Source organism: Magnolia sinica, chromosome 17 (assembly GCF_029962835.1).
Source record: "Magnolia sinica isolate HGM2019 chromosome 17, MsV1, whole genome shotgun sequence".
Taxonomy (NCBI): Eukaryota; Viridiplantae; Streptophyta; class Magnoliopsida; order Magnoliales; family Magnoliaceae; genus Magnolia; species Magnolia sinica.
The window spans coordinates 6,609,944-6,620,537 of NC_080589.1; the positions used below are offsets into that span (position 1 = coordinate 6,609,944).

The 10,594-nt window shown below is 39.3% G+C and overlaps 1 protein-coding gene across 1 annotated transcript; it reads right to left on the minus strand.

Moving 5' to 3' along the window:
- Positions 1-6,405: 6,405 nt before the first annotated feature.
- On the minus strand, positions 6,406-10,100 carry LOC131231342 (uncharacterized). The gene is made up of 4 exons (XM_058227510.1): positions 7,727-10,100; positions 7,598-7,641; positions 7,093-7,150; positions 6,406-6,653 (listed from the first exon to the last, which is right to left on the minus strand). The coding sequence occupies exons 1-4, from the start codon at positions 7,778-7,780 to the stop codon at positions 6,603-6,605; spliced, it is 207 nt and encodes a 68-aa protein (XP_058083493.1). The 5' UTR covers positions 7,781-10,100; the 3' UTR covers positions 6,406-6,602.
- Between the last annotated feature and the right edge of the window lie 494 nt (positions 10,101-10,594).

Consider the following 10,594-nt stretch of genomic DNA (forward strand, 5'->3'; position numbering starts at 1 on the left):
AGGTTACATTTTAAAAAAGATATATAAAGTTTAATGAAAGAAGACTCTTTTCATAAATTTAATGCATTTGTTGTGTCGGCAGTTCGGTGTACATGTAATTAGGTGATGTACTGGTGGAAGTACCTTTCCTTCTTTTTTTTAATTACTAGATGACAAGGTCATTGTCTTGTCAGGTCATTTAATAAGTACTGAATAAATACTGCACATGTGCTGGGTAACTCCGAAAATACTCACATACGAATCAAGCAAAGTATATAGTGGGTTTTCACTTGGAGTAGATTTTATATAAACAATATGATGGGTTCTATAATACTTGGGTGCATGTGAGGGAGGTGTTTTCTCACAGGGTCAATGACCAAGAAGTACTTGTTTATTTCAGATCTTTACGTGTGGTAAACTTGAAAAGTGATGCAGGGATGAATATGATGAGGATAACTACTCCGAATCCACGAAGCTTCTCTGGACTCCTCACAGAGACTTCTCGAATCCATGAGGAAAGAAAACAGAAAATAGAAATAAATTCTAATAAATTCGAAATTGATTAATTGATGAATAAAAATAAGTTCACAACCCTTTAAATAGGGGTACCAAGCAATGAGAAAGAAATCAGAATCAAACTACAACTCAAACTCCTAGAATCCGCGACTTATTATAAATAATAAACTTACTATTTATAGACGGTCGTGATGTCTACTAGTGCGCAAGGTTTTTGGCCAAAAATAGTAAGTGTCCTATTTGGCTTCACCAAACTGTTCTCCTAATTATTCTAAGCTCTTTTCACGTTGGGCGCAACTCCTAAAGCCCGACGGATGAAGAGTTATAATCAAACTAAAACTTACTATTTATAGTAAAAACGAAATTAAAACAGGGAAACGACCGTCGATCCAGGGGTTTTTTGCAATTCCGGCCTGCGCAACCCAGCATAGCGGGGTTGGTTGGATAAAATAGCTCGTTCTACCCCAAAATCATATATTTTACGTCAGATAACTCATTCAGGATTGCGAGATACGTCCGATCTAAGGTCCGACGGTCCGGATCACTTCTGTCATCGACCCGACCTTTTCTGATCCATCTTGGCCATGAAAATGTCCACAACCGGCTCTACATCGAAAAGGTTACGAGTAATTGTGGATTTCAAAAAAGATATATAAGGTTTAATGCAAGAAGGGTCTTTTCACGATTTTAATGCATTTGTTGTATTGGCACTTCGGTGTAGATGTAATTAGGTGATGTACAAGTGGACATAACTTCCTTCTATTTTTTTTTTACTTGATAACGACTAAGGTTGTTGTCTTGTCAAGTCATTCAATAAGTACTGAATAAAGATTGCACGGTGTGTTGGACAGATCAAGCAAAGTATATGATGGGTTTTCACTTAATGGAGTAGATTTTATATAAACAATATGATGGGTTCTATAATACTCGGGTGCATGTGAGAGAGGTGTTTTTTCACAATGTCAAATGACCAAGAAGTACTTGTTTGTTTCAGATCTTCAAGTGTGGTAAACTTGAAAAGGTTACTAGTAATTGTGGATTTTAAAAAAGATATATAAGGTTTAATGGAAGAGGGTTCTTTTCATAATTTTAATGCATTTGTGTAATTAGGTGATGTACAGGTGGACATAACTTTCCTGCCTTTAAAATAAAAAATAAAAAATCTTAATGACGACTGAGGTTGTTCTCTTGTCAGGTCATTCAATAAGTACTGAATAAAGATTGCATGGTGTGTTGGGTAACCCCGAAAATAGTCACAGACGGATCAAGCAAAGTAAATGAGCCTTTAAAATAAAAAATAAAAAATCTTAATGACGACTGAGGTTGTTCTCTTGTCAGGTCATTCAATAAGTACTGAATAAAGATTGCATGGTGTGTTGGGTAACCCTGAAAATAGTCACAGACGGATCAAGCAAAGTAAATGATGCGTTTTCACTTAATGGTGGGGTAGATTTTATATAAACGATATGATGGGTTCTATAATACTTGTGTGCATGTATGTAAGGGAGGCATTTTTTTCATAAGGTCAAATGATCAAGAAGTACTTGTTTATTTTTGATCTTTAAGTGTGGTAAACTTGAAAAGGTTACTGGTAATTGTGGATTTTAAAAAAGATATATAAGGTTTAATGAAAGAAGGTTCTTTTGATAATTTTAATGCATTTTTTGTGTTAGCACTTCGATGTAAATGTAATTAGATGAAGTAAAAGTGGATGTAACTTTCCTTCCTTTTTTTAAAAAAAAATTACTTGATGACGACTAAGGTTGTTGTCTTGTCAGGTCATTTAATAAGTACTAAATAAAGATTGCATGGTGTGGGTAACTCCAAAAATAGTCACAGACGAATCAAGCAAAGTATACACAATTGCACAACTAAGTCCAAACAAGAACAATCTGAATTTTACGTACAAATCAAACAAAGTACACATGATTAAGTCTGAATAAGAACAATATGAATTTTACGTGAAAAAATCCTTGCGATAAAAAATCATGGCACAAAGCAATGAGTAATGCACTATGAAAGCAGAAATTACAAGAAATAGACTCTTACCGATTCAAACAAGTCTTGAATCTCTTTCGCAAGCCCTAGCTATGTCGTTGAACCCCTAGAAACAATTAAAAAGCCTTAATACACCTCTTCCTTGCCCTAACTTACAACAAACGACCCTTAGGCTTCTTCTAAGAGGTTTAGCCCCCGGTGCACAGCCTTCCTAATAGGAGTGGAAATATTAAGGCTCACTTGAATAGGTGTCGGTTTCTGAAGTACAGAGAGAAGTTTAAGAAGTCTCCAAATGATGCACTATGTAATATTTATACTCCATACGGGTCTTGATTCCCTCCAAAAGTTTGTTGTAAGTTATGAACATGTGTCAACATCCCATTGGATGAGAAGAATTGCATGTAGGATCGTGAAAACTAGGTAGAATGACTTTTGTTGTAGAAGAGGCTAAGCATCCGGTGCTTGTGCGTCAGCGCCTATGCTTGGGTAGGCTGGCTTTGGGTGCTTTGTGCTTGACGTATAAGTTTTTTTTTTTTTTCAATTTAAAGGATCCCCTCAACAGGATGGGCAAAGAGCATATGATGGGAAAAGAGCATATGAGATAATCTAAATAGGCACTACGACCCCATGGGATTCATCTGGGCTCAAAGTGACAAACTTCAAGTCAACAACAATCTATTTGACATGCATATAGGTAAAAGAGATCTAGATTTCTAATTCGACTCGAAATATGACACTATGCCGAAATAGTAAAAAATAATATCATACCAAAATTTATAAACAACATTTAGATGAGTAAAATAAAGAATTTGGACTACAACCGGATTCTTAAAACACTAAAAATATGAAAAAAAAATAATAATAAATAAAATTGAAACTTACTGAAAATAGTAAGTTTCTACTTAAAACCCTAATTTAGCCCTAAAACGATTGAATTTTCCGAAGCCATTTGGGAAACGACAAACCTTAGGTTGTTGTCTAGGGCATAGGGCTTGTCAATAGCCTTCTAACAATATATTATATACATGGAACCCATAACTAGATGCAAAGTTAAGGCTATAAAAAACTATCATGTGCACTTAGCCCATTTTTACCAAAGCAAAACCTAATGCATGGGCATTTTCACATCGGACTCGAGTTGGGTGGCCTGTGGAATGCAGAGGCATACTCGGGGTGGGCAGCCCGTGTGAGGCGGACCCCACTCGTGTGAGGCAGAACACATGTGATGTGGGGCCCATGAGGGGGGCCTTGGCCAATGTCCTAACCCATGCGATGTGGGTCCCAAGAACACTTAAACGGTGGCATCATTATCATCACTACTTGTGGTGTGGTCCACTTGAGCATTGGATGAATGACACGGATAAAATATATACACCACGATGGGCCTCGCAAAGCACCTACCAAGACCAAGTCCTGCCCCTCCCAAGATGTGCCCCTCCCAAGATGCAATCCGAATCCGATTTTCTCCCTCCCGGATGGACTTAGTCAAAACAAGGGATCTATGCTAATGCAACCCCACCAAAAGTATTAGTGACAAAGACGCCCAACGTTGGGGCTTTCATGGGCCCACCATCATGTTTATTTGCCATCCAACTATTCATGACGGTCACACAAACGTGGATAAAGGGAAACCATACAATGTATGATCACCTTATCCAAACTTCTGCCCGTCCCAAGAAAATTTTAAGGGTGGGCGTTCAATCCGCTGGCCTCAACTCGAAAAAGCTCAATTCAACTCGGTTTGAAACTGAGTTTGAGTCAAGTCGAGCTGATTTTTTGAGCTCGAAAAAAATTTCAAACTGAGTTCGAGCTTGCCTAAGCTCGACTCGACTCGGATCAAACCTAGCTCATATCAAACTCAGATCAAACCAGTTTGGTGAATAGGTTAACTTTGATATTGATGTTGCTCACCAAGTATTTGATGAAATAACTCAACAAAGTACGGCCGGTGGCAAGGAAGGTATGTATATGAAACAAATACCCCTTTTTTCTTGATTTTTATGTTACTTAGAAAGTGTTCGATGAAATACCTATAAAACTACTGTTGTTGTTTTACATTCGGTGAGATTTTGAAAGTTCAGTATATGTGTTTGTAAAAATTCTACACAGGCGAAATTGGCTCGATCTTGACTCGAACTAGCCTGAGCTGCTGACCGAGCCGAGATGAGCTGGCCAGTCAGGCTCAAGGAGTGAGCCGAGCTGAGTTCAAGCTGGGGTCAACAAGTGGCTGAGCCAAGTCGAGCTGTGCCCAGCTCAACTCAGTTGAACTATTGTACACCTCTACTTGTGGTACAGTATCCTCTTTTTCCGGACATGCCACTTGTGTAAGACACCACTTGAATCCCGGTTCTTCCTGATTTTTGGTCATGGACATAAATTAAAATTATCTATAAAATGGTTGGATTGGATCTTTAATACACATCATGATGGAGCCCACAAAATAAAGGGTGAGTGTCCCCATGAGAGCTGTTTCACATCACGGTTGCCATCTCGAGGAAGGAGGAGATTAGGTGAGACCCTGGCCTCACCCAAGACAGTGTGGCCCATACCGTGGTGCCCTCCTTGATGTGCATATTCTGTATTCGCACCCTTTATTGATTTTTTCAAATTTATTATCCCAAAAATGAATGAATATAATTATCAGGTGGACCATACCATTGGAAACAACTGTGATTGAATATTAATTGGCCACAAAAGTTTTGGATCAAGCTGATATTTGTTGCTTCCCTTCATCTAGGGTTACATGACCTTTCATCAGATTGGATTGAAAATAAACACTACAGAAACATTAATGTGCACCCTAAAAAGTTTGCAATGGTGGGGTGTTCAATTACCACTGTTTCCTAGAATATGGGCCTCAATCCAAATGGTTAAGATCATTGGTTATGGGAGAATATTTTGGACCATAGCTCAACTGTGAGGATTAGCCCATGCAAAAATCAGCACTATCTACTCATCAGGTGGGCCACACCATAGAAAACAATGTTTAGCCATTTATAAATACCAAAATATAAAGAGTTTTCAACTCAATGGGTGGATATGGCTGATTTTTGCACAAGGTGTTAGATGTTGGAATCTGTTGGGTGGACACCACTGGACAGTAGCTTACAGTATTAGTGGTTGGACTTGAGACCCTCCAACTAAAATGTTCCTAATGCATCTGTTACTCAGGTGGGTCACACATGCACAGAAACACACATTCGGAAGAACGAAACAAACAATCTACCCTCAAGATGGAATGGTATATAGATTGGCCTGATTTTTGGGCCCATAACTAAATGTCATCAACACAAAACATGAGGTGCATTTTCAACCGTTCATAGCCGGTAACTTCCAACCTATAATGTGCGTGGAACATTTGGAAGTTATTAACTGGGCAGACTTATCATCCAAGCATTTCTCATACACGTTAGCAACGTCCCCAAAACTCTTGAATGACACATGGGATGACCCATCATCAGATTTAAACCATCCATTCATCATACAAAGGGCCTAAGCATCTGATCAATAGCATGGAAAATTGATGGTCAAGATTAAGCAGAGATGTAAAATAGGTCCAAACATCATCTTGAAACATCTATTTGATAGTTCTCACTTTGTATTGCTAATGATTCCAAAGTGCTTGGTTTGGTTTAATGATTCTAACCATGCGATTTATAATCTTGATTTATGGCTAATAAAAAATGGACAGTTGTAACAAACTGGCCACATTCAAAGGGTTAGGATCATATGATCAGTGTGATTCTTGCACCATGGATTGCTCCTGATGGTACTATTGAACAAACCGTGTCCCGACGGATGCTTAAGCATCCCACATGTCATTCACATTAGAGTTTTATTAACAGGATGGACCGTTGGATTCGTGGGTCCGCTCCCTCTTTCCTGGCCCTGAATTCCCAAAATGGCCCACTATTGATAAAATAAATAAATAAATTTCTCTTCTATCCATTACAACATTAGATGAATTTGACCTCATGTAGCAGTAGGTGATTTTCGGCCATTTTTAGTGTTTGAAAACTCTACATTGAAGACACTGATTGCATTTCGATGAAGTCGGGCCAACTACAAAATCAGTTCCTAAAATTATCGAAATGACCATGATGTAGATCTTACCAAAGGCGATTCTCGATGACAATAGAAACAATGCCTTTCAGCATCTCCTGCAAAGAGACATGATCATGCTCCTGAGCATCTTTAGGCATCATAACCATTCTTATGAAGATGAGCATGTACTTCAAATGAGGATTGCTAGTAGCATTGGCACCGCATCATGACATGTGGTGTGCATCTACAACATCCGAATAATTCATCTAGCCTAGCAGGCCACATCATGGATGGATCATAGTCCTAAATCCATTCCGGTTAGATGATCCTAACCATTTGATCATAGTGGTTTTGAGAGAAGGATAAGTTGAAAATAGACAAATGGTTCCCATTCATTCTACTATTTAGGATCATCTGATCAGTGTGACTTTTTGGTTATGGCCCACCATGAGGTACCCCACCAGATGAGCTTCAGGATGTCATACGTGTATGTCTGTGCTACACGTCCTCGTGGAGCACAAGTGATGCTAGTGTTTCTCACTATAGAGATGTTACCAGAGAGTGGTCCTTGAGACCGAGAGAGAGCACCAACGGCCTAGATGAACCACAGCTACTGCAAAACCAAAACAAAGCATGTAAATTAGCAGAACCCAGCTAGTTTGAGGTATCTAAATGAGCAAACATGCCATCTTTGGAAATAAAGGCAGATTCTCTAGGCTCATCTTTTTCTAGGAAGGATCGTGTGGGTGGTATGGTAACTTTTGCCGTCTACCGAAATTTCAATCCTCCAATTCAGCCTTCTCCACCATGGATCAATACTCGACCAAGTCGGATGTGACTTGTCCAAGTCAACTCAACTCGGTTGAGTCAGCTCCAGTTCGGCACAGGAGTCGAACTGAAAATAGAGGTGACTCGGCCCAACTCTTCTGAATCACCCCTTGACACGGATGAATCACAACTTCACTCGGAACTGAATGAGTCGGTCTGAGTCCTGGAGTCTTAAAACCTTGCTCTCCACCATATGGAATTTATGTCAATAAAATCAAGTGCAAAAGTGTACCTTATGTGCTCGATCAGTTGGCGTGCGCATGCTACCAGCATCGGCTGCAAGCACCATGATTTTACAAGTATCAAGATTTTTTGTCCCCAAAAACAAGAAAATACAACAGCAGATATGTGGTCGCAGTACCTCATCTCGTTTACCAAATATAACTGACACATTGAAAGTTGGATTGACTGACATGCCTTCTTCCTTCCTAGCACATGAAAATGGTAAGTTCACATTCAAATGAGTTTAATGGAATTGTTTGAAGAGTTGACAAGGACTCTAGAGGACGAGGAATTATAGATTTTGATGAGACATGATTCTGAACATCAAGGACTGTGATTTTTATCATTATGAACTCCTTGATCTGATAGGACCTGCAATGGATGAAGGATGACTAGGAATTCTTCCGGATTGTGAGTTCCCAACCCTTCAATCACTGGCTTGCTCATAGACGGTTAAGGCGAAGATGAAACAACAGCCCAAACTCAATGACAAAAAAGAAAAAAGAAAAAAAGAACTATAGCAGTTATGGAGTCGGATACTTGTAACATGGTCATACTTGTAAGTAGTTACCAATCTTTGTTGTGATTGTCTCCTGAGAATTTGCATTTTAAGGATCTGCCGAACCGGATCCTTGTTATACTTGACACCCATATGCATACTCGGCTAACATAGGAAAATAGTCCAACAATCAAAGGCTTAATAATTTTCCAGCCTGAGATATTTTTAGGAATCATCTATCCGCTGCAGGGCCTATCAGATCAAAGGTTTGAATCACTGCACCATGGTCCCAAACGCACAAAATCATTTATTCATTGGCCCGGTTTGGAATGGGATTGAATTCTGTAGAAAATGTTAGCCTTTCTGTAAAAATGTTGGGAACCAAAAAAAAAGAAAAAAAGAGGAAGGGTAAAATGTTCAATGTCAAAAGAAAATAAGAGGTACTACAAAAAAATCATAACCCAATGGACATTAGTCAAAAAGAATTCTGAGGTGTGGGAACTCCCAGTTTCTCGAGATATTGGAAGGAGATGGTGGAAAGTGAAGAATGAAAGAGCATCGTAGCCATCAAGTGGAAGATGACCTGAGCCAGAGTATCTCAGCCATCAAGTGGAAGATGCACCCGGTCAGATATCAGTGAGATTCACCACTTTGTATTACTAACGATTCCGAAGTGCTGGGTTTAATGATTCTAACCATGTGATTTATGGCTCGTAAAAAATGGACAGTTGTAACAAACTGGCCCCATTCGAAGTGTTAGGATCATATGATCAGTGTGATTCTTGCCCCATGGCTTGCTCCCAATGGTACTATTGAACAAACCATCCCCTCTGATGCTTAGGCATGTCACTCACACACATACAAAATCCATATTTTATAATCTATGCACATTAGGGTTTTATTACCGGAATGGGCTAGTGGATTTGTGGGTCACCTCCCTCTTACCTGGCCGTCAATTCCCAAATGGCCCCACCAATGATCAAATAAATAAATTTCTCTTCTATCTATTACAACATTAGATGAATTTGACCTCATGTAGTAGCCAGTGATTTTCGGCCATTTAGTGTTTGAAATCCAGGCCCACCTCGTAATAGAGACGTATTGAGCTATGAATAAGGGGGAGATGAACTTGATCCTCTTTGGTCAAGTGGGATCGGGTAACTAAAATGATGTGGAAGCTCGGGCTCCTATTGAAGATTGGAGGATCTTTGCTGACTTTTTTTTATATACTTTGGTAAGAGGACTCCTACAACATATTCAGGTTCAATTGATTCTGAACCATGGAGATCATCTTTGTGAAAAACAAGATTGGCAACTTCCTGTCAAGAATAGATGCTTTGCATTGCTATGTATTACAAAAAGGCTAGTGACATAGCGGACTCCCTTGCAGAAGAGGGGAGAGTCAAAATGGTCGCTTTACATGGCAAATCTTTTTCTGTTGCCCATGATGCATGTATTTTCCTTTTTATAAGGGAAAAAAACATCATTCATAAAAACTAGGGGTATGCAATGTGCAATGTACATGGAGGGATAGTAGGGAAGAAAAGGTAAAGGAGAGAGGCAGAGGGAAAGGCTGCAGCTACACGCTACAGACGAGGGAAGGGAGGTTTTCAACAGTGGGTGACCCAACCCCACCTTTTCCAGAGCAACGCCTGCTCACGTTTTAGATCTACCTCACTTTTAGGACAAAATCCTAAAATGAGGTAGCACAATAGATGGATGGGGTGGATTTCATATAGCCACCATGGTGGGCACAATACAACCTTTGTTGCACAGCTACCTAATAGTACCGTCGGGGTGAGCTACACGTAAAGAAGAAGAGAGTAGGCTACTCGCATGGAAGGATATGTTGTAGGTAAAATCTAGGCCATTTAAAGGCATAGAGAGGGTGAAATCTAAAATATACAATGGACATCAAACATATTTTTCAGTTCCCAAAATAGTTCCAACTTTGTTTAAAATGTCTTCCTATAGCCTTTCAATATTCAAAGTTCTCTACCTTAGTAAAACTATTTGCGATGGGTCCAAAAGCTAGCTAAAATATACAATGGACATCAAACATATTTTTCAGTTCCCAAAATAGTTCCAACTTTGTTTAAAATGTCTTCCTATAGCCTTTCAATATTCAAAGTTCTCTACCTTAGTAAAACTATTTGCGATGGGTCCAAAAGCTAGCTGAATTATCTATAGCGTAGATAACTAACCCGCTCCTAATCTCCAATTAAATTGGTCAAGGTAAACTCAAAATCTCTCCAGCATTAAGCACACACGTCATTCCATAGGCACCTCCAATACATTGCAAAGCATTCCAACCGGGCACATATAATGGGCATCAGGTGGGCCCAGCCTCATAGACGGGCTCACTGAAAACAGCTGGGTCCATTCATCAAACTAGATATATGAAAACAATTAAATGTCTGAACACTGAATAAAGTTGCAACTACTCCACATTCAACATAGATGTGTGGCCATCCTAATGAGTGCACTAAGCTGACTATCATTAGGGGT

What these genes read in the sequence shown, in the direction of transcription:
- LOC131231342 (XM_058227510.1), bottom strand. Translation starts at nt 7,780, where the DNA reads ATGTCAGTCAATCCAACTTTCAATGTGTCAGTTATATTTGGTAAACGA. An exon ending in CAACTGATCGAGCACATAAG is followed by an intron (nt 7,151 to 7,597) that starts GTACACTTTTGC and finishes TTGGTTTTGCAG; the next exon opens with TAGCTGTGGTTCATCTAGGC. An exon ending in GTCTCAAGGACCACTCTCTG is followed by an intron (nt 6,654 to 7,092) that starts GTAACATCTCTA and finishes GTCTCTTTGCAG; the next exon opens with GAGATGCTGAAAGGCATTGT.